General features: G+C 55.7%; 1 protein-coding gene across 1 annotated transcript in view; it reads left to right on the top strand.

Annotated features, from left to right (window-relative positions):
* The window catches only part of ZFHX3 (zinc finger homeobox 3), a 127220-nt gene extending 103647 nt beyond the window's left edge, over positions 1-23573 (top strand). Inside the window, exons 6-10 of the mRNA XM_066636879.1 lie at positions 4865-4995; positions 5234-5434; positions 10087-10189; positions 11258-16708; positions 18468-23573. Coding sequence (XP_066492976.1) covers positions 4865-4995; positions 5234-5434; positions 10087-10189; positions 11258-16708; positions 18468-19978 — 7397 coding nt within the window. The 3' untranslated portion in view covers positions 19979-23573. The remainder of the gene's footprint in view (positions 1-4864; positions 4996-5233; positions 5435-10086; positions 10190-11257; positions 16709-18467) is intronic.
* The last annotated feature ends 281 nt before the right edge of the window (positions 23574-23854 follow it).

The raw sequence follows: 23854 nt of genomic DNA, 5'->3' as shown, positions 1-23854 counted from the left end.
GAGGTCTCTTGTTATATGGTGTGCTCCCTGGGGCATTTGGTGGGCCACTATGAGATACAGGAAGCTGGACTAGATGGGCCTATGGCCTGATCCAGTGGGGCTGTTCTTATGTAAGAGCTCCTCTTACCCTCCCCCAACAAAGAACCAGGAGTGCAGCACTGCCTGCCATTCCAGAGTTGCTGAAGTCCTGGTCAGCTGTGCTACTGTTAGGGGATTGGTGGAGAAAGCAAACTTTGGGGGGCCCTCTTGTACATTTCTGGGGCAGGTGGCAAGTTGGTTTGCGGAATGCGGCAGGAGGAGAACCCCTGGCTTACGGAAAGTGGCATGAATTAATAATCACGTAATTGGCTCCTCCATTATGTTGTTGGGTTGGGGGGGAGGATGAAGGGGCTGTCAATGGTGCTTTAGTGAAGGGCAGCGGATGGCTGGGGGGGAAAGCCTTGGTCTCTGGCTGAGAGGAGGCTGCTTTTCCTCCAAGGTTGAACCATGCACCTCCTTCTGCAGCAAGCAGGTAGGCGAGGTGTGCAGTGGACAGAGTGCTGAGGTGAACTATCTCCTGTGAGAGGCCCCCCGAAAAGAAGTTCCCAGTTTCGTAGTAGCCCATGTAGGCATGGGGCTGGCGTACCCAGAAGCCAGGAACCACTTTCAGGGCTATTTGTCTTTTTGGGAGGGAGGTCCTTTTTTCCCAGGGAAAGCAGCTGCTCTTTCCCAGTGATTGGCCCTGCACTGGGGTCTTCCGAGTAATCATCCAGCTCTTGTGTTTTCTGGGCCCATGGAGCATTCCCTGACAGGAATGGCACACAATGACTTTTCCCTATCTATGTGTGCCAGTGGTTGGTCTGCAGAGGTGCCAGGAAAGCCTGGTCAGAAGAAAGCTGCTGTTCAGTGTTATGAAAAATCCATCTCCTCCTCACCCTGCTGTAGTGCCACTGTGGGCCTTGACTGGTGGGGGTCATCAGGGCAGCAGAATGGCAAGCCCCAGCTAGGATTGCCTGGACGAACAGGTGTGCATCGCTTGCACAGAGACACCCGGTATGTTTGGTCAGGCTGCAGCTTTCTCCATGTGCCCACCTGAGTCTGCAGCATGTGTGTGTCATAGGCCAGCATTGCCGCTTTTTCTTGAAAGCGGCGCATTGTGCAACCTAGGGGATGCCATACATGTCCGAGCAGCCATAGCAACGGCTACTCCATCCTCTTCTAGGTGCTGAGGAGCTGATTTTTGCATGAGAACAGAGGTTGGCGGGACCCCTGGAGGCCATTCTGTTGGGCAGAGAGGCACTTCTGGTGTCAGATAACTGCCTGTCTCCCTGGCCACTTGTTCCAGGAGACTCAAGGGTTTCTTCAGCGAGTTACCTTCCTGCTTGTGGTATCAGTTTGACAAAAGTTTCATTTGCAACCTTGTGTGAGCTGCTTCATACACCATGGACTTGTTGAGGGGGACTTTAGCAGCACATCGGTGCAGTTCTTCCTCCCAGATCTTAGCCTCCCTTTTGCTACACCCACTTGTCGGTGTGCCATCTCTTGTTTCTGTGCCTTGCTTGTGCGCCTTGCTTGTGCAGCTTTCTCCTAAATGTGCCCCCTTTCTTCTGCCCAGTCTTCAGACTTTGCAGTTTACACCTGGCCTCCGCTCATGACCCAAATGCCCCGCTCTCCCAGCCAGTTGCTCACTTCTGTGCTTGTGTGTCTGAATACCTGTGCAGACCAAAGACATTGGCTGATTTGTGTGGGGTGCATGGGCTGAGGGCAGAGCAGGCCCCATGCCTTGTACTGGGGAACAATCCTCCTTTGATGAAGGCTTCTGCAGCAGAGCATCACAGCCACATTTTTAGGATGCCAAGAAGTCACAGAAGCCCGGGGGGGGGGGAATGGGTGAGAAGCACCCAAGAGTTAGGGGAGGATGGTCAAGGGCCCAGGGACCTTCGCCGCTCGTGTCTGCTATAGATTTGCATTCTCATTGCCCACCACTACCACTTCCCTTCTGGCTAAGCACTACTGCTAGGCTGGCCTACCCTGCTTCTGGGAGCCCACATCAGGCCAGGCCCTCTCTTCTGTGCACCTGACGCTCGCCATGTTCCTCCTTGCTCCCCCCATTCAGGTCTCTGATTCTTTAATTTTTTCTTTCCCAGCTCTGTCCCCACTGCATGCAGCCCTGCTGCAATGCCCCCCCCCCATCTGGCAGTCTCTCCGGCTGCTTCCTACTTGCCCTCCTGACCTCAGTCACCCAGCTCCAGAAGCCTGCCTCATGTTTCACTACCTGGACTCTCCCTCCTCCAGCCCCTTCCTGGCACCTTCCTGCCACTAGAGCTCCCCTTCCCAGAATCCCCACCATTTCCCTAGCAAGTCCAAAGAGGTCCACTGTCCCAATCCTCTCAGCTGCCTGTGATATGGCCAATGGCTCTTGCAATCCCTTTATATCTGCCCTTGGTGCCTGTGATTCCACCCTTGTTGCTCATGTGCCTGGTCACTCAACATTTACATGAGGAGTGGCTCACTCTCTGTTTTCCTCAGGGGTCTGTGCTTGGCCCTCTGCTGTCCTCACTCACACCATCCTTGCACCACCTCCTCAAATCCTGCCACTTTCAGGACCACCTCTGTGCCTGCAATGGTCAACCGTCCTGGATTCCTGGAACTGCTCTGCTGCCACATCGGATGTGGCATGTCCAGGGCCAAACATCTCCTACTTCATCCCGAGCCCTCCTCTCTGCATGCACTTGTCATATTCCTCAACAGTGTCACTGCCTGCCCCTTTGATTAGGCGTGAAGCTTCAAGGTCATTGCTTTTGACTCTTCCCCTTGCTTTGCTTCCTGGATGGGGTTCCATTGCCAAACATTGTTGCTTCTTATTGCACAATGTTGTGTTAATGCACCTCTTCCTCTTGCTGGAAGCCTCCCTGGCCTGCTGTTTGCTTCTGGCCCAAAAGGCTGCCACCCCAGCAGGGGCTGCCTTCAGGTCCACTGTCCTGTCTTTGACCGTCTTATCACATTTGGCTCCTGTCCCCACCACCTGGAGGTCTCCTCTCACTTCAGCTTACCCTGCCCTGTCTCACTTGCTGCCTCTTGAAACTTGCCCCCACCCCTGGGGTGCTGCTGCATATCCTTCTCCTCCTTTTCCCTGTAATGCAGCCCCCCGGTCCTCCTCCCCTGCCTGAACAGGGAGTTCAGCTTCTTCCCTCCTTCCGTCTGGCTGCCTTTGCCCTCCCCTCCCTGCGTGGCCTCCACATATGTCAGGTCTTTGGGCCAGGGACCTTTTGCTTCTGTTGTGTGGGAGAGTGTGGTCTTTTGTGAAGCAGGTAGGCTGTCCATGAAGGCAGAGTGCCACGGCAGCAGAGGGCAAGCCGTAGATCGCCTGCCTTGAAGAAGGGCAAGGTGGTGGCTGCAATAGCCCAGCTTGGGCCTCCGCCTGAAGCACTCTGCTTTCCGGCTGGGCACAGGGCCCTCTTCCCACTTTTGAGCAGACTCCTCTGCCTGCCTGTCCCCTCGATGTATCTCGGAGGGGGGTGGGGAGCAAGCTGGGACCGTTAAACCGCCTAGTTAATCGGCAGCCAATCCATCATGTTAAATATCCAGCTGTCATATATTACCTTTCAAGTGAAAATGAATAACTCCCATTAAGGATAAAATGGGTTTGAAGTCGATTGGAGACAGATTAAGGGACTGTTCTGAATATGTGCGCTTGGTGGGGGGGGGGGCTGTGCATAATATGCTTGTCCTTGTCGTTTCTAAATAATAGATGCCCTGCAAATATGAGTGTTGGAGAGCACAGAGTTGAGAGGTCGCACTGTGGGGGGGAGGTGTTCTGGGAAGAGCACATCCGCTTCCTGGCAGGTCCTCTGCAGGCAGTCCAGCCTGTGTGGGGCTTCCTGGCTTGGTTGGTGGGATAGGTGTCTGTCTGTGGGATTAGAGTGCACCCTGATTGCTGCAAGCAGCACCCTTACCTCTCCACTGCGGGTGGACATATGATGCAGTCTGAGTTGGCTGGACAGCTGTGGGAGGGAGTTGGTGGCCGGAAAGCTCAAAGCCTCCCAGTTGCAAGAAGGAACCCACTACATTCTTTCCCTTATTGGCCTTCAGTGTGTCTTCAGGCTGTGCTTGCTGCTCCCGGGCAGCTGTGCAGTAACTGTGATGTCCTCCAAACAGAGCCTGCTGCCCACCACACAGCCATTCCCAAGACAGGGTCACCTCCATGTGGGCCCCATGGTGGTTCACTCCAGGTGCCAGTGTGCCTAGGTACAGTTCCCAGGGTGGGACACAGGTGCAAGGGGGCACACAGAACTAGAGAGCTAGGTCCAACTTCCATTTCTGCCATGTACCCCCTTTGTGCTCCCTCACGGGTAATTTGAGAATCACTGCTGGATCTCAGACCCAGAGAGGGCTTATTTGAATGAGCTAGATGGAGACTCTTCTAGGTTGGCCCCAATGAAACATGTGCTCATTTGTCCAAAGGCTGGGTGCATTCATTGGAGGACTGGGCTGAAATTGTGAGGGGAGAGGTCGTTTTATATCACTGCCCCCCTTCCCTTTAGGTCGCAGGGCACTTGTTGTTCACAGGAAGTAGCACCCCATCCTCCTCCTCCTTTGCATCCCTGGCCAGCTGCAGCTCCAGCATCCGTTTCTGACCATGGCCCATCACCCACAAACGATTATGTCACAGGGCCAGTCAGATTTGGCTGACACCCCTGAAAGAGAACCCACAGCTTATTGTGCACAAGGGTTCCATGTGTGTTTGTGCATGGCTATGGTAGTGGTGAAGTCACCTTAGTCCGGCATGGCGTGGTGCCAGAGAGGCCCCCTCCTGCCCCCAAGCCTCTCAGGAGTGGGCTTTGCTTGCTTGTTCATGCAGTTGCCCCTTTCTCTCTCTTTGCAGCACAAGCTACCCAGGCTGAGAAGGAGCTGGCCGAGTCCCCACCGTCCTCCAAACGCACGTCCTTTCCCAGCCGCTCAGAGTCGCCCATTCCTAAATGGCCAAAAACGTCAGATGAGACCAAGCTGGAGCAGGTATGGGGCTGTGGCATTGAGGTGCGCTTTGACCTGTACTGGCTGCAACACCCTCTCCTGCTTCCTGGGGCTTCCTCAAGGCAGCCCCAGGTGGTGCTGCTTCCTGAAGACTGAGTCGCATTCCAGGAGGGGCAGGCTGAGCTGGGGGTGGCGGTGGAAAGAGCCTCTTCCAATGTCTGGCCCAGGTGGGGAACTCTCCACAGCAGCCGCAGTGTCTGACCTTTTCTTGCCTGCACAGGTGTACCAGTGCCCCTATTGCAAGTACAGCAACGTGGATGTCAACCGCCTGCGGGTTCATGCCATGACCCAGCACTCGGTCCAGCCCATGCTGCGATGCCCCCTCTGCCAGGACATGCTCAGCAACAAGATTCACCTGCAGCTACACCTCACCCACCTGCACAGCGTGTCCCCTGACTGTGTCGAGAAGCTGGTCTTGACAGTGAGTTCCTTGGTGGGATGTGGAGGGAGGAGTGGGGGCGTATCTCAGCAACCATGCCTGCAGCATCTGAGCCGTCGTCCCTCAGAGCAGGTGGGCTCCCTCCATAGAGGCCGCAGCTCTTGCCAGAGCAAGCAAGAGGGGGTCTTCCAACCATGGGAGCCCTCTCAGGGTAAGCAGTGAATGGAGGTGGAGGCAGCCCCGGGAGCACTACTCTTGGGGCCAGGAAGACTGCTGTGGTGGATAACCAGAAGTCCCCTCTTTCATCATCTCAGGCACTGGCCAGTTGGGCTCCAGGTGTCCAGCTAGGCGGCGAAGGTGGTAGCCTTCCTGAGGCAGCCCCAGACCTGGCCCCCCCAATGCTTCTCCCTCTGGACATGCACGTTTTGCTTTGTTGTCATGGCTTGTACAGGTCATTGGCCCCCTTTCCCTGCTCTTGCCTAAAAGCATCTGGCTAGTGGCACCCTCTTCTCTCCTTGGGGGATGACATGTTGCAAGAAGCTCTGTCTTTGGTCCCCTGTTAACCTGCTGCAGATGAGCTGCTCCATAGGCACCCTCTTACTGCAGAGCTTTGCTCTGCCCACTAGTGTCCCTGGTTTTGGTGCTTGCACTAACCCCCCCCCCCACACCCCTCAGGGCTGGAATTCCTTCCCAGAAGAGAGATGGAGAGGCATCTCCTTTCTCCACCCTCTTCCCCCTCCCCCCCATCTCTCCTGAAAAGTCTTCACCCTGATCCCATCTCTCCCTGTTCCCTTTGCTTTTTCCTCCCCCCCCCCCCCAATTTAAAATCTCACTTGTAGGCTTCTCTGGGCAAGGGCCTACCTTTCTTCTCCTGGCGCTGTGTAAAGCATCATGATGACTACACTTAAATAAATGGGGGTGGTGCAAAAGGCTCAGTGAGTCATCATACTTCTCAGCAGAGGCTTGAAGTCAGTGCCATCCTGTGCTTCATAGATTCTCTGTTTTCGTGACTGCTCTATTCCTACATTTTCTGCAGGACTGCTTGAGACCACCTTCCGGTCTTTGGCCGCCGCTGCTGAGCAGAGAATGTGCCAGCTGGCCTTGGAGGGCCTGCTCTTTAGAGACAGCAAGGGGCCGTTCTGATGGAGTGTCTGGGTGCTGGGTTCGTCTGTGCCTTTTGGAAATAGGCCTGTTGCCATGGTCACAGCCTTGCCTGTCGTGGACCTTCCCAGGGCGCCCTCCTAGTGCTGGCCTCCCCACACTCCCTGTGAGAGCTGCAGTCTTGGGGTGCTGCCTGCAAGCTGCATGGTAGACCAGGACAGGCTGGGAAAAGAAGGAAGAGGGTTTTGCCCTTGGGTGGGAGGTCCAACCCCTCCTGCTGCAGCTCTTGCGCTCTGTACATCTGCACCAGCTGAGCAGCAGGTGGGGCACTGTTGACCGAACCCCGCCCACTGTTGCGCTCTCATGGGTTCCTGGCTGCAGCATTCTCAGCTACCTTCTGGCCCCAGTGCCCAGCCCCCCTCCCTGCACCCCCCTTGCATCATCCCCTCCCCTGCCCACTGCCTTTCAGCCATTCTTCTCCTCACCCCCACCCCTATCTTATTCCTCATCTCAGATGAAGGTAATGAAAATAATCGGCCTTCATTAATTCTGAGCCCTGTGAGATGATGGCCATTTGGAGCCCTGTTTGCCAATTAGATAGTCTAAATTTGAAGTGACCTTGGTGGGCTGCCATTGTGGGGCCTCCTTCCACATTGGCGCATGCGCCCAGGTGCAGGCAGGCAGGCTTCTGCCCCCTCCTTCCGCTCCTTTGTCATGGAAATGGCCTCCTTTGTCTGGCATGGGAGCCTCCTTGTTGTCAGCTTGGGTGGATGCCTCCTTTCCCCCCCCCCTTGCACAGACCAGGGAGGGTCCATGCGCCTCCTGTTCAGGCTCTTGCTGGAGATTTTGTTTTGGACCAATGAGGTCTTGGCCATCTGGTGGGGGGGGGGCAGTGAATGTCTGACAGAGAGGGCCTGGGGCAGAAAGGTGGCAGAATGGACTTGCTGAGGGGGGCTGAATTTCAGCCTGGGTGCAGCAGCTCTTTCAGAGAGAGTACAAGGGACACCCTGCCAGAGTGCTGAGGGCGGGAGGGGGGGCGGTCTCTGACTGATGTCCGCGTAGGCGGCCCTTCCATGCCCAACCTGGCGTTCCCTACAGCTGCGGCTGGCTGGCTGACTGGCTGGCAGGTCCCTAAGGGAACAAAAAGGGCTGCTGATTTGGGTCCCTTCCTGGAACACGCTTCTTGACCTATCAGAAGAGCAGGGCCCTGCAAAGAGCAGTCTGCTAGCTCCGGGAGAGGACTCCATGGTCTCCGGCCTCCTCTGTCTCCTGCCTGGAAGTGTGAGGAGAGTGAGGAAGGGAGTCACACACATCCAGGGAAGGCAGAGAGGGGCACTTTGGCGCAGAAGTGGATTGATATGCAGAGAAGCACGTGAGGGTGATGATTATATTTCGGGGTGAGTTAATTGACAGAAGGTGAGGACAGACAAAGCATCGCGGCTTCCTGCTGCCTGGAATCCCAATCAGGAATTATGATGAGAGGCGCAGCAAGACAACAGGCGCCTGGCAAAGTGCCGGGGTCCCTCGCGATAGCTTTGCCGTCATTCACACTTGATTGACTCCAACCTTTCAAGTGCAGAAACCACTCTCTTCATTATTATTCTCAGCCATCTGAGTTTTTCTAATTAAAGTGTATGAAAACAATTACAGATCCCTCATCTGGACTCTGTTGGGGGGTGGCCTCCTTGTGGGGTTTCTGGAAAGGAACTGAGTGCTGCAGGGGACATATAGCTTGGGGCCACCATACTCTCACCCCCTACTCCATCATGTTCTCTGGTCTTTCCCAGCATTCTTGTGACTTGTGTCCAGAATGGCTGCAGAGGTAGAGGAAGTGCTCATCCTGTCGCAATGGGGCCAGGAATGGTGCTTCTCGGCTCCTCTGTCGTCTTCTGCATCCAGTGTCCTTCACCTCCTCACCCGAGGCCCCCCCCCCACAACAGAAGCAGCCTAGAGGGGGCTAAGGAGGCCCCCTTATTGCAACTCCGCCCAGAGACTGGATTTTCTCGTTCCTGAATGGCCTCTGCACTGTGTGCAACCAAAGCCACATTGTGGAAATCCTGTGACTTTTAAGGCCCTCTGGCACCTCCTTGGGAGTTGGCCAGGCTACCCTTCAATGCCTTTGGCCAGTAAGCCCCTTTGGGCAGAAACTAGGGAGAGAGCGCCTGCCCCTCCTTCCCTTGCAAGGTCTTCCTGTGGAACAGGAAAATGCAGAGGGGGAGGACTGAAAGTGGTTGTGTTGATCTTGGAGCAGCAGGGTGCCGGTGCCAGGCCAATCATACACCCTGGAAGTGCTTCCTCAGGTGTCGCCTCCATCTGCTTCCCTGTGGTTTCAGTATGTGACTTCTGGGCCTGCCCTCAGGTGGGAGTGCCCAAGAACAAGCCCCCTCTGCCCTGCTTCTGGGCAGCAGCCCTTCAGGGACTGAAAGGGAGCCGTCATCTCTCCCTGTGGTCCTCTTTTCTCTAGGGTAATCACGCCTGGCTCCTTTTAAACAGTCTTCCCCCCAGGCCTTTTTGGTTTCCAGCTCCTCACAACCTTTGTAATTCTCCTCTGACCCCAGGCACAGTCACCCTGTGGTGCTCAGAGTGAGGTGCTGCATTCCAGGTGTGGACTGAGGAGGGGGCTCTTGTTCTGCCTCTCCTAATGCAGTCCCATGCTGGTGACTCATGCTCCACCTGTTGTGGTTCGTTCTGGTATGTACCAGCCAGGCCTTCCCCTTCCTGAACTTGGTGCTGCTGGCTTTTTCTCCCTGTGTGCAGAATGTGGCGTTTGTTGCTGCTGCTGCTGAATGTGGTGGTGTTGGGTGGGCCCATTGGTGGAGTCTGGCAGAATCCTGCCTCAGGCTTCCAGGGTGTTGGCTGTCCTCCACAGCCTTGCCTAACCTGTCCCCTCATCCAGGTCCTTTATAAAGAGGTGGGGCAGCATGGGGTCCAGGTTTTTGCCTGGGAACTGCTGCACCTCTTTGTGTCTCATGGCTGGGAATCTAGAAGCATCTGAAAGCCCCAGGAGGCCTGCCCTGCGCAGCAGCCCCCTGCTGCCCATAGTGGCCATCAGCCACTGCCTCCCATTCAGGAGGGGAAGGTGGCCCTCTCCTGGCACCACTGGCCCCCCATGCTGCAGCTTATCCCTCAGAGGAAGGGGGGGAGGGCCTCCCTGGGCTTGCCCTGGACTCTGCTGACTCCTTCTAAGGCCAGCTGTTTCCAGAGCAGTTGGCAATCTTTGCTCTCCTGGGTGTGGGTCAACATTGAACTCTGACCTGGACTGCCTCCTATCAGAAGGTGGGCAGAACCCCAGTGGGGGGAGGGGAGGAATGTTTTCTTGCCTGTTGGTGTGATTGATGTGGTTGATGTCTGAAGGCAGATCTGAGCATAGAGGAAAATGCTGATGCTCTTACTATCTGAGAGTGCGCACCTAACCGTGCCCCAGATGCGACAGCAGAAACATTCTTGGCCAACTGGAACTTTGCCTGCAAATTGCCAGTACTCAGCAGGGGTGAAGAGGGGCACCCCTGCACTCTGCTGAGGCTGATGCAGCCTGCTCCCTGGTGGAAGCCTTGACGAGTGCCTCCCCCCTTTTCTCTCTTGGACACCTGCAGGTGACGACGCCAGAGGTGATGATGCCCAGCAGCATGTTCCTCCCAGCTGCGACACCAGACCGGGATGGGACTGCCAGCAGCGACGAGCCAGCCAGGCAGCCGGGTCAGTCTCTCCTAGGTCTGGTTTGGGGGCAGGCGTTTGGCCATCCTTGGGTTTCTTGAGAAGGGAGCCTTGGCCTACCTGGGCTATTGCACCACTCCTCAAAAGTCTCCAGATGGGAATGGAGAAGAAAATAAGCTAGCAACAGCCTTTGCCTGTGTTTGCTTGGACCAGTGTCCAGCGGTTGCCCAGGGAACCCCAGAATCTGCTTCATGCCACTGGGCTGGGGGTGGTCTGAGGGCATTGGGTGCCACCCATTGCTCTCCTTGGGGCTCTGAAGGGAGCTGCTCAGCAGTTGTAGGACGTGTGGGCTTGAACCAGGATGGGGGAAGGGCAGGCCAAGAGTTGTATCTACTCATTACCTCGTTGCAGCAGGGCAGGGCAGCTATCCCACAGGTTGGTGTACCGCAGAGCTCATGTGGAAGCTCCAACAGCCCACCCGGGCTCCTCTGGCAGCACCCCATGGGAACCACATCAAGCAGTAGAGGGCTTCTTGCAGGCCTCTGTACCACTTGTGCCATTGAGGTGAGGGTGAGGGAGCAAGACAGGCATTTCAGGGCTCTAATTCAGTCTTTGTGTGGGGACCCTGAGAGCCAAAAAGCTCCAAAAGTGGTCAGGGAAAATTAGGAGCAAAGACTCCATTCCAGAGTCAAGGACCCATAGCTTGGAGGGCACAGCATGTCCCCGAAGGCCTTTGAAGTCAGAGGCCTGCACTTCTAGTAGGAGAAGAGGTGCAGGTGGGAGTCGGGACTGAAGAGGAAGCAAGCACTGTGGAGAGTGTCTTCCCTGCTCTTGGGATGCCAGCTTCTCGGCATTCAGTTGGAGCCTGTGTGGGGCCAGAGACGGCAAGAGTCCAGTGCAGCTTGGAGTGCCAAGTTCAAATATTACTGTTTTACATTTGTTTGCATGAAAGCCTTTGTCAGCCGCCTTAGGCATTTGCCTCAGCAAGGGAGATGCAGGGTGTGAATGTTTTGAGTTAACTGGCAAGGAGATGCTTCACTCCTCAGTCCAGAAACCATGGACTGACTGACAGAGGGCCTCACTCTCTCCTCTCTGGTTCTCTCCCCACAGAAGCCTCAGAGGGCTTGAGCAAAAGCCTGCTGCCTGCTGAGAACACGGAGCGGGGTGGAGAACCGAAGCCTGTTCCACCTGACCCAGCCTCTGCTCGTGACGATGCTGGATTTCTCTGCTGGAAGAAAGGCTGCAGCCAGGTGTTCAAGAGCTCCAGTGCCCTCCAGGCGCACTTCAGTGAGGTGCACTCCAAGCGGCCCCAGCTGCCTGTGTCTGACCGGCATGTCTACAAATACCGCTGCAACCAGTGTAGTTTGGCCTTCAAGACCATTGAGAAGCTCCAGCTGCATTCTCAGTACCACGTCATCCGTGCAGCTACCATGTGCTGCCTTTGTCAGCGCAGCTTCCGCACGTTCCAGGCCCTGAAGAAGCACCTGGAGAGTAGCCACCTGGAGCTGAGTGAGGCTGATATCCAGCAGCTGTACGGGGGACTGCTGGCCAACGGAGACTTCTTGGCACTGGGCGATCCTTCACTAGCAGAAGACCACACCATCCTGGTCGAGGAGGACAAGGAGGAGGACAGCGACCTGGAGGAAAAGCAGAGCCCCAGTGGGAGCGACTCTGGCTCTGTGCAGGAGGACTCGGGCACAGAACCGAAGCGGGCACTCCCCTTCCGGAAGGGCCCCAACTTCACCATGGAGAAGTTCCTGGACCCATCCCGCCCCTACAAGTGCACCGTCTGCAAAGAGTCCTTCACGCAGAAAAACATCCTCTTGGTGCACTACAACTCCGTCTCACACCTGCACAAGCTGAAGCGGGCCCTGCAGGAGTCCTCCACGGGGCAGCCGGAGCCCACCAGCAGTCCTGATAGCAAGCCCTTCAAGTGTGGCACCTGCAGCGTGGCCTACAGCCAGAGTTCCACCCTGGAGATCCACATGCGCTCCGTCCTGCACCAGACAAAAGCACGAGCAGCCAAGCTGGAGGCTGCAGGTGGCAGTGGGGTCCCCCTCAGCTCCTCCACCCCCAGCCCAGTTAGCAGCAGCAGTACCCCCAGTGCCACCATGACCAACACGAGCACTGCCAGCACGGCCCCAGTCCCTGGCCTGCTTGGCCAGGCCCCCTGTGAGAGTGCAGGGCTTCCTTCTCTGGGCACCAATGTCAGCACCTGTGCCACCTCCGCAGCTGCCTCGAGCCCTTCGGAGCCCAAAGAGGTCAACCGAAAGAAGCTGGCTGACATGATTGCCTCCCGGCAGCAGCAGCAACAGCAACAGCAGGCGGCACACAGCTTGGCCCAGGCCCAGCTGCAGGCCCAGCTGCAACAGGAGCTACAGCAGCAAGCTGCTCTCCTGCAGTCACAGCTCTTCAGCCCCACCCTCCTACCACACTTCCCAATGACAACAGAGACCATTCTGCAGCTGCAGCAGCAGCAGCAGCAGCAACAGCACCTTCTCTTCCCCTTCTACATCCCCAGTGCCGAGTTCCAGCTGAACTCCGAAGTGAGCCTTCCTGTGACCAGTGGCACCCTGACCTTGACAGGCACCGGACCTGGCCTCTTGGACGACCTGAAGGCACAGCTCCCTCCACCCAGCCACTCGCAGATCCAGCAGCAGCAGCCCCCAGGCCAGTTGCCCCAGCCTCCCTGCGTCCTCCTCCAGCAGAGCCAGCATCCAGACAAGAAGACCAAGTGCTTGGCCAAGGAGAAGGAGAGGGACATGCAGAGAGAGCATGAGAACCTGGAGAAGGAGAGGGATGGCAACTTCACCTCAAAAGAGGCCCTGCCTGACAGCCTGAAGTCCAAAGAGAAGCAGGACCTCGTAGGGGCGGCAGCAGAACCTTCCCTTCCTCCTCCCCGCATCGCATCAGATGCCCGGGGGAATGCCACCAAAGCCCTGCTGGAGAACTTTGGGTTTGAGCTGGTCATTCAGTACAATGAGAACAAGCAGAAGGGGCAGAAACGGGCCGGGAAGACTGCTGAGCAGGGGGATGATCCAGAGAAACTGGAATGTGACACGTGCGGCAAATTCTTCTCCAACGTCCTCATCCTGAAGAGTCACCAGGAGCACGTCCACCAGCAGTATTTCCCCTTCCAGCGGCTGGAAAGGTTTGCCAAACAGTACCGCGAGCACTATGACAAGCTGTACCCCCTGCGGCCTCAGACGCCAGAGCCACCACCCCCTCCACCACCCCCACCGCCACCCCCTGTGGCCCCACCTCAGCAGCCTTCCACCCCTGCTGTCGTCCCTACTCCGGCACCCCCCATCGCTTCACCTACCCTGGTGCCTACCCAGCCAGCCCTGCCCCTTACCCAGCTGTCCATGCCCATGGAGCTGCCTCTCTTCTCCCCCCTCATGATGCAGAGCATGCCCCTGCAGAGCCTGCCCGCGCAGCTGCCGCCCCAGCTGGGGCCCGTCGACCCTTTGCCTTCAGACCTGGCTCAGCTGTACCAGCACCAGCTCACCCCAGGCCTCCTGCAGCAGCAGCAGCAGCAGAACAAGAGGCCGCGCACGAGGATCACTGATGACCAGCTCCGTGTCCTGAGGCAGTACTTCGACATCAACAACTCTCCAAGTGAGGAGCAAATCAAGGAGATGGCAGACAAGTCAGGCCTGCCGCAGAAGGTGATCAAGCACTGGTTCCGCAACACGCTCTTCAAGGAGCGCCAGCGCAACAAAGACTCGCCGTACAATTTCAGCAACCCTCCGATCACCAGCCTGGAGGACCTGAAAGTGGACTCACGGCCCCCTTCCCCAGAGCCTCAGAAGCAGGAGTACTGGGGGAGCAAGAGGTCCTCTCGGACGCGCTTCACAGATTACCAGCTGCGGGTGCTGCAGGACTTCTTTGATGCCAACGCCTACCCCAAGGACGACGAGTTTGAGCAGCTCTCCACCCTGCTCAGCCTCCCCACTCGCGTGATAGTGGTATGGTTTCAGAACGCCCGCCAGAAGGCACGCAAGAACTACGAGAATCAGGGGGAAGGCAAGGAAGGCGGTGAGCGGCGTGAGCTGACTAATGACCGGTACATCCGCACAAGCAACCTGAACTACCAGTGCAAGAAATGCAGTCTCGTCTTCCAGCGCATCTTTGACCTGATCAAGCACCAGAAGAAGCTGTGCTACAAGGATGAGGATGAGGATGGGCAGGATGACAGCCAGAACGAGGACTCCATGGATGCTGCAGAGCTCCTGACCCCGACCAGCTCCTCCTGCAGCACCCCCATGCCTCACCAGGCCTACAGCACCCCCGCACCTTCTGCCACCACCTCTTCAGCTTTTCTGCCACAGGTCGCCACCGATGCTGTCGACGACGACGACTCTGCCACCACCATCACCTATCCTTCTAAAGTAGAAACGCCAGACGATAAACCAAAGCAGCAACCTGAGCCTCCAAGCACACAGCAGCAGAACCAAACTCCCGAGAAGCAGATGCATCCAAAGCAGGAGGTGGTGCAGCCACCACAGCAGCAAGAGCCTGGAGAGCAGAAGACCAGCTCAGCACCCCCAAAGGCTTCCCCACCCACCCTGCAGCTGCAGCCAGCCCCACCTCTGCAGTGTGTCCTGCCCCAGTCGAGCCCTGGTCCCTCCCAGCTCCCCCACTTGCCCCTCAAGCCCCTTCACACCTCCACTCCCCAGCCACTGGCCAGCCTGCCGCCTCAGCTAATTCCCTACCAGTGCGACCAGTGCAAACTGGCCTTCCCCTCCTTTGAGCATTGGCAGGAGCACCAGCAACTTCACTTCCTGAGCGCCCAGAACCAGTTTCTCCACCCTCAGTTCCTGGACCGGACGCTAGATGTGCCCTTCATGCTCTTTGACCCCAGCAACCCACTGCTGGCCAGTCAGCTGCTGTCGGGGACCCTCCCTCAGCTGCCAGTGAGCACAGCCACCTCACCCTCCGCCCCAGCCTCCTCTGCCATGAGCACACTGAAGAGGAAGTTGGAGGAGAAGGCCAGTGTTAGTCCTGGGGAGAATGACAGTGGCACGGGTGGGGAGGAGCCCCAGCGGGACAAGCGGCTCCGGACAACCATCACGCCGGAGCAGCTGGAGGTCCTGTACCAGAAGTACCTGCTGGACTCCAATCCCACCCGCAAGATGCTGGATCACATTGCGCATGAGGTGGGCCTGAAGAAGCGAGTGGTGCAGGTGTGGTTCCAGAACACACGGGCCCGGGAGCGGAAGGGGCAGTTCCGGGCAGTGGGGCCTGCCCAGGCCCACCGGCGGTGCCCCTTCTGCCGGGCTCTCTTCAAAGCCAAGACAGCCCTGGAGGCCCACATCCGCTCCCGGCACTGGCACGAGGCTAAGCGTGCAGGCTACAACCTAACCTTATCAGCTATGCTGCTGGAGTGTGACGGGGGGCTCCCGGTGAAGGGGGACCTCTTTGATGGATCCAGCTTTGCCCATTTGCCCCCCACCAGCAGTGACAGCCAATGCCTCCCCCTCTCCCCTGTGAGCAAGTCTCTGGAGCTCTCTCCTCGGACACTGCTGAGCCCGTCCTCCATCAAAGTCGAGGGAATCGAGGACTTTGAGGGCCCCTCGATGGCCTCTGTCAGTCTCAGCTTTGACCAGGCCAAGCTGGACAATGACGACTGCTCCTCTGTCAACACGGCCATCACAGACACGACCACGGGTGATGAGGGCAATGCAGACAACGACAGTGCCACGGGGATTGCCACCGATGGCAAGTCCACATCAGGGCCAGGCGAGGGGCTGACCAAAGCAGCCATGATGGCAATGTCAGAATATGAGGACAGGCTGTCTTCTGGCCTGGTCAGCCCAGCTCCCAGCTTCTACAGCAGGGAGTACGACAATGAGGGCACGGTGGACTACAGCGAGACCTCCAGCCTGGCAGACCCTTGCTCACCCAGCCCAGGCACAAGTGGCTCAGCAGGCAAGTCCGGAGACAGCGATCGGCCAGGTCAGAAGCGTTTCCGCACCCAGATGACAAACCTCCAGCTGAAGGTCCTGAAGTCCTGCTTCAACGACTACCGGACCCCGACCATGCTGGAGTGCGAGGTCCTGGGCAACGACATTGGGCTACCCAAGAGGGTTGTCCAGGTCTGGTTCCAGAATGCTCGGGCCAAGGAGAAGAAGTCCAAGCTGAGCATGGCCAAACATTTTGGCATCAGCCAGGCAAGCTACGAGGGGCCCAAAACAGAGTGCGCCTTGTGTGGCATCAAGTACAGTGCCCGCCTGTCTGTGCGTGACCACATCTTCTCACAGCAGCACATCTCCAAAGTGAAGGACACTATCGGCAGCCAGCTGGACAAGGAGAAGGAGTACTTCGACCCTGCGACTGTCCGCCAGCTGATGGCGCAGCAGGAGCTGGACCGGATCAAGAAGGCCAACGAGGTCCTGGGCCTCACGGCACAGCAGCAACCGCCAAGTGTGTTCGACAGCCCCCCCCTGCAGGCGCTCAACCTTCCTGCCACCTACCCAGCCACCCTGCAGGGCATCCCTCCCGTCTTGTTGCCAGGCCTCAATAGCCCGTCCCTGCCCAGCTTCACCCCTTCAAACACAGGTGAGCTGCTCTTGCTGCCTGCCTCGTGGGCCCCCACGTGGAGCAGAGACTGCAGTCACTGGGGCAGTTCCAGGCTTCAAGGAACAGGCATTCCCTGGCCTCCTGCTCCCTCCCCCTGCTCCCTGCATTGCAGGCAGTCGTCCCAGGGGATGGGGGTTCAGAGTCTGAGCCTGACCATTCCTCCCATGCCATGGACGTCACCTCATCGACTTCCTTTGCCCAGCATTGGTGCTAGTTTCTGGCAGCCTCCTGGCTGGGAAGCCTTTGTTGCCTAACTGGCCTTCTGCAAGTTGCCTGGGGGGCTGGGGGGAGGGTGTGCCACCAGTCAACTCCATGTCCTAGGATGCCCAGCCAGCCTGCCTACCTTTTGCTCGCCAACTGACTTCTTCTGGGGTTCCAGGGCAGGATTGTGCCAAGGTGTGGTGGCGTGCAAGCCGCCCCTTGAAGAGCCCTTGAAAGCACATTGCTGGTGCTCTGTCTGCTCTGTCTGTGCAAGCAAGTGTGGTGGGAGGGAGGGAGAAGCCTGCTCAACTGCAGCTTCGCAGCATGTGGATCTAATAACATTCCCTTAAGCCAGGCCAGGCTGCTGGTCTACCCAGCTCAGGGCCGTCTCTGGGGTTCTGTCCCACCCACTCACCTGAGGGCTTCTCAGTGCCAGGTGCTTCTGGAGGGTACAGCAGAGTCTATAGGCATGCAGAGCCAGAGCAGGGCTATTTGGCTGTTCCCCCCCCCCTGCTTTGGAGAGCAGGTCTGGACTGGGAATCACCTCTGAGCATCCAAGAAGCGGTGTGGGTGACTTTTGGGGGGCTGGTCATGGAAAGGGCTCCTTCTGGGGGCAGCCTGTGGCTGACCTCCCCCTCCCTCCCTCGGTCTTGCCCATGGAGGGCATCCTGTTCTTCCCACCACCATTGCCTGCAACTCTTCCAACAGTGATGACTCCAAGCCAGCCTGTTGGGGGATGCGTTTCACCCTCCCTGCTGCTGCTTCGCCCTGGCTGAACTGGGAGCCTCTGGGAGCCATCTCTCCCCATCTGAAAAGAGTGCCCCTTCTCCATGAGGCAACTTCCTGCCCCACTGCCCTCCAGCACTTGTTGTGTGAGGAGTGCGCTGCACAGGCTGGGCAGGGCATGGCTATTGTATTCTGGACTATGTTACATGTTGGTCAGCCAGGTGGGCATATAACTCTAGAATCCTTATTGAAAAGGACAGTGTCCTTGCAGGAAGCTCTGCTCCACCTGCTGCTGTGGGCTGAGGTCCAGGTGCATGCCGGCAAGTGTACCGGAAAGGGTCTCATCTGTGGTGGCCTCTGGCTTTACCAATCCTTCTGGAGGCTGGGGGTGATCATGGTGCCCCTACTGTCCTAGTTCTAAATAGCCATTCCTGTTACCCAGGTTTTGTCGGGGGTGGGGCACTGAGTGAAGGTCCATCTGCTGACTCTCCAGGAGATTTCACTGCCTGACTGCTCTGGTTTTGACACGGTTGTTTCATTGCCTTGTCCTTTCACTGCTTTTATGTTTTTTGTGAGCTGCCTTGAGACCTTCAGGTGAAAGGTGGGGAATGAATGAAAAACCAATAAAGACCCTCACGCTGGTTTTAATTAGAAGAGAGTGCAAAGCCGAGCGCAGCTCTCCAGAGGGAAGGGGGCTGTGCTGCCCCTGCCTCCTCTCTGCCGGAGACCGGAAACTGGGCTGTGCTGTGCCAGGCCAAGAGTCCACCAGACCCAGAGTATAACTCACCGTTTTTCCGCCTTTGTTTTCCAGCTTTAACTTCTCCAAAGCCCAGCCTGATGGGTCTCCCTGGCGCAAGCGTCCCCTCGCCCGGCCTCCCCACCTCTGGATTACCAAATAAGCAGCCCTCGGCCTCCCTGAACTCTCCCACCCCAGCACAAGCCACAGCAGCCGTCCCCCAACCTGCACCTCGGAAGGACAGCGAGAAGATGAAGGAGAAGGACAAGGTCCCCAAGGGGAAGGGGGAGGCGGCCCTGCTGGCCCCCAAGAAGGACAAAGCGGACACACCGGCCCCAGCCCTGCCGACCCCCCTGCCTACCCTGGAGTGCTCCATGGAGCCAGCGCAGCTCCAGGCTCTGCAGGCAGCCCTGAGTGCAGACCCCACGGCCTTGCTGACGAGCCAGTTCCTCCCCTACTTTGTCCCTGGCTTCTCCCCCTATTATGCCCCTCAGATCCCAGGGGCTCTGCAGAGCGGGTACCTGCAGCCCATGTATGGCATGGAAGGGCTGTTCCCATACAGCCCCGCTCTGTCACAAGCCCTGCTTGGCTTGTCTCCCAGCTCCCTGCTGCAGCAGTACCAGCAATACCAGCAGAGCTTGCAGGAAGCGTTGCTGCAGCAGCAGCGGCAACAGCAGCAAAAACTGCTCCAGCAGCAGTCCAAAGGAAGCCAAACCCCAGTCCCCTCGGGGGCTGCTAGCCCAGAAAAAGACCCTGCCAAAGAATCCCCCCAGCAAGAAGAGCAGAAAAATGCACCTCATGAGGTGCCCCCCCACCCGCCTACCCCCCAAGAAGAGCCCAGAGCAGAGAGCAGCAGCGCAGTGGACCCCCTCTGCGACCCCTTCATTGTTCCAAAGGTGCAGTACAGGTTGGTCTGTCGGAAGTGCCAGGCGGGCTTCAGCAGCCAGGAGGCAGCCAGCGACCACCTGAAGTCCCTCTGCTTCTTCGGCCAACCTGTGGTGAATCTGCAAGAGATGGTGCTTCACGTGCCCACTGGCAGTGGCGGTGGCAAGGGCAGCAGCTCGTACCAGTGCGTGGCATGCGAGAGCACGGTGTACGGGGACGAGGCCCTCCGGCAGCATCTCGAGTCTGCCCCGCACAAACACCGAACAATCTCACGAGCAGCAAGAAACGCCAAAGAGCACCCCAGTCTATTACCTCACTCTGCCTGCCTCCCCGACCCGAGCACCGCATCTACCTCGCAGCCCGCCGCGCCCTCCAGCGACAGTCCCTCGGCCCCCTCTTCCTCAGCCTCCCCCCACACTTCCAGAAAGTCTTGGCCTCCTGTGGCCCCTCGGGCTCCCCTGGGGAAGCCACCGCCGCTGCCGCCGCCTCCTCTCTCCTCATCTTCAACGGTTACCTCAAGTTCCTGCAGCACCTCAGGGGTTCAGCCCTCGATGCCAACAGAGGACTGTTTGGAGGAGTCTGACTCGGACCTCAGCCAAAAGTCCAGTGGGCCAGCGAGCCCAGGGGAGGGGCCCGAGGCGCCCAGCTGCCCCCAGGACAGTGGTCTTGCTAGTGTGAAAGTGGACACCTTTAGATTGTAAGCTTTGAAGAGGAACAGTGGGAAAAGATGGATTTTGAAAAAAAGAGTAACAAACCAATTTCAAAAATAGACTAACTGCAATTCCAAAGCTTCTAACCAAAAAAGAAAAAGGAAAAAAAGAAGAGAAACACGTGGGCTGTTTTCCCAGGTCCCGATATGCTGGCAGCTCACTGGCACCCCCTTGACCTGGCAGCACAGCTGTGTGGTCCAGAGGCCCCCCCCTCCAGTTCCCGGCAGGGGCCGGCATAGCCGCCTGGGAAAGCAGCCGCCTGGTCACAGTTTTAAATTCCTTGCTGTCTTAGCATTCAGATACCAATGGCTTGCTAAAAGAAAAAAAGAAATGTACGTCTTTTTATTCTCAGGTCAATTGCTCACACTTTGTTCGGTTTTCAGAATCATTGTTTTATATAAATATATATATAATTTCTTTTTTTGGGTTTGATTTTTTTCCAAGAAAAGGAATTTTTTGTTAATTTAAAAATGGGCAGAAAGTATTCAAGAGACAAACAATGTGAACTGAGTTAGCTTTCTGGGGATTTTAAGGGTAGCGTTTCTGCTGAAGCCAATTTCAAGGGGAAAAGTTCAGCATTCCCACTTTTCAGAAAAACAAAAACGAAAATAAAAACACCCAACAAGACGCCAAGAGTGTTAAGGACTTGGAGCTTAAAAATAAGTTTTAAAACAACTGACTTTCTGTATTTATGATAGATATGACCATTTTTGGTGTTGAGTAGATTGTTGCATTGGAAATGAACTGAAGCAGTGCGGTAGATTTAAGAAAAAAAACCCTTTTGTGTACATTTAGCTTTTGTATGGTCCAGCTGACGGCTTCTCATTTGATGTTGTCTTGTTCATTCCTAGCCAGATAGATTCCGACCCATCGATTTGCCGAAGCTTCTCCCCCTTTGTACCTTGACTCCTGTCTCCATCCTGTAATCTTCCACTTACGGTTGCTGCCTTCATTTCTTCGAGGGCAGTCACAGAATTATTTTATAAAAACGAAAGAGAAAATTCAAAAGGGTTTCAAAGGGGGTCAGTAGGATCCCTTGCAGAATATTTTTGTTGGGGGTTTGAAACTTTTTAAGGTGTATACATGTCTGTTACCCTCGTGCACTTAACTCTGTTTTCTTCTTCTTTTTCCTTCTTCTTTTGGCTCTCTTTCCTCATTTTGTAAATGCTTCAATTACTCCAAAGTTTTGGACCTGTCGGCCTTTGTTTCTGTGTGTATGTGTGTGCGTGTGTACGTGCATGCGTGCACATGCATGTGTGTGTAACTGGGGCACACGTGTTCCTTTTCCAATGACTCTTTTTGTTGCGTGTGTGTGGGTTTGTTTGGTTTTTTCCTGTTTGTTTCTTGTTTTTCTTTCCTCAAAAAAAAAAATTCATGCTTTAAACAAAGCCCAAAGACAAACCTTTTCACCACTGGTGCAGAATGAGCAAAAAGGATTCTTTTGACTGGAAGCTTTTCTTTCTGATCTCAGCCACAAGACTCAGTTTAAATAAAGGAACTCATAAAACAAAACAAGCATGTAGGTGGTTCTCTGTGCTTCTTCTGCCAGCAGAGGAGCAGCTCTCTGTCCTGCTGACTCCACAAACCCAAAGATGCGTTTCCACGTCTCACAGGCATGTCTTGTGCTGTGTGGCACCCCCCCCCCCATGCAGGAAGCAGGGCAGGGTGTGTGTGGTGGATCTCTCTGCCCCGACCCCCTGTTGTGGCATCTTCTCTGGTCCAGGTGTTGAAAGGAAAACGTTGTGCTGCTGTGGTAAGCTGGAGTCATGCTTGGAGATGGGCAGGGGTTGTGCTGTGGCTCACAAGCCAAATGTCAGTGATCCCCCCTCCCTCCTCACCACAGCCTCTGGTGTTTCCAAAGTGAGCACAGACTGTGAATGCAGGTGGTGCTTCTCTCATCTTCTGCCCCCACCCCTGAGAAGGCAGAAGCCACCTCTGACTTTGGAAGAGGCTAGTGTGTGTGGTGAGGGAGGAGTGGCGGACTGGTGGTCCCCCTCTGGCCTGCCTCCCTCCCTGTTCTAGGAATGCCTTTTTGTCTTTAGTTTAATGGAAGACTCCATCTCAAATGGCTGTACATAATTCTAGCTAGATGGATGCACAAGGCAGGCTTAGTTTTTTGGGGTTTTTTTGCTGTCTTGTAGGCAGTCCTAGAAAGAGCACCACTGGCTATCCTGCCAGGACTTGGCTGTAGCATAATGTCCAAAGCAGATGCAAGCAGGCCACGTGTGGCTGTTCCGCCCCTCCCCAAACCAAAGTCCTTGTATTTTTCCCTGTGCTTGAGATGAACATTTTTTAAATTTTAAAGTTGTACAGTTTGTTTCAATTTATTTTATCTTATTTGTAATTCAGTGAATATATATATCTATATGCAGATTGTATAGATATAGATATTTGCCATTTAACTGTTGTATATTACTCTGTACCCTGCAGAAGGGTTTTTGTTTGTTTTTGGTTCTCTGTGTGGTATAAGTTGCCAGTTGAACACTAGCTTTACCTGCCAGGTCTGCTTGTGTCTTTGTGCCCCCCTGTTGCTGATCACAGGGTGCAGTCTTTCTTCTCTGCTCCCCCCCCCAGTTCCATGCCTCCAGGCCACATTCCAGTGCACTTCCTTCTGTCCCTTCTGTCCCAAAGATCTGCTTTGGCCCCAGAAGGGTGGTGCTGCAGGAGCAGTGGCAGGTCAGAAGTATCCCCTTCCCACCCATCCCGTTTGTTGAGCTCATGAGGATGTGCTCTCAAGCCAGTCTCTGGCCCTGATCTGCTAAGCTAGACCTCTCAGTTCAGCAGCTGGGCACCAGAGAAACTTGGGAGAGGGCTGGTGGCTACAGACACAGCTCTAAGCATTGCAGTGGGGCTCTGTCTCTGTGTCCTGCACCTCCTGCTGCTGCCCCCTGGGCTTCAGAGTCTTCCCAGCTGTTCCCCGCTCCTCACTAGCCATCTGCCTGAGCCTCCACCTATGCATGGAGGTGCGGTTTTTGTTTGAGCAGTTCTCCTTGGATGCTGAAAGCCGAGCAAGAGACCAGAAGAGATTTTAAATGGCATTAATGAGCACAGTGTTGTCCATGGGATTGAGAGCATCAGGCAGGTGGGAGATTGCAGAGCACCAGAAAGGCACCACCCCAGCCAACGCAATGGACGGTGGCTTGGAGCTGTCTTAAGCAGAAGCAGAATTTGGGGTATGTGGTTGGTTTGGCACTGAAAATCCTGCCCACTGTGAAACACAAAACGTTTTGACTATTTTTTGTTTGTTTAATTTGGGAGGGGGGCACATGTTTGAATAAAACAGAGAGCATAAATGAGGTGAAGAGGTATATGAACAGCCTTTGCAATGTACAAAAAATAGAGCAAGTGAAACCAAAAATGATGTTCTTGGTGTTTTTCTATAATGTAGTCTTGTTAGCTTTTTTGTTACTGTAACAATGCTGATCTCGAACTGTACCAAAATACATGGAGACTGACAAAAACAGAAACCACACGGAACTTAAAAAAAAAAAGATTTGTCACAAAAACACTTTGTTGTCATAGTTAAGTTGATTGTAGATGGTAATTGAATATACTCCTTTGAAAATATTTCATCCAGTATGTTTCCTGCTCATTGTGATACATTAAAAAAATGAGCAAAAGCTCTTGTCTCTGCTGTCCCCAGGTGTGTGTGAGCAGGTGTGAGTGTGGCACCCATGGAGCACCTATAGAGGACAGCACATGTCTGCCTGCCACAGCAAAGCCACTGATTGCTAGGGGGAGCACTGATGTGTACCTCTGGTGTGATGTGGGTGTCCTCAGACTTCAGCGTCTTGGTGTCCTCCCAGGAAAGCTGATCAGGGTGTTCTCTGCAGAGAGCTTCAGTGCTCAGCTGGGGAGGGGGGTGTT

The sequence above is a fragment of the Tiliqua scincoides genome, chromosome 9 (assembly GCF_035046505.1).
Source record: "Tiliqua scincoides isolate rTilSci1 chromosome 9, rTilSci1.hap2, whole genome shotgun sequence".
Taxonomy (NCBI): Eukaryota; Metazoa; Chordata; class Lepidosauria; order Squamata; family Scincidae; genus Tiliqua; species Tiliqua scincoides.
The sequence above is the reverse complement of the archived record's forward strand: the minus strand, read 5'-3'. Positions and strand labels throughout refer to the sequence as shown.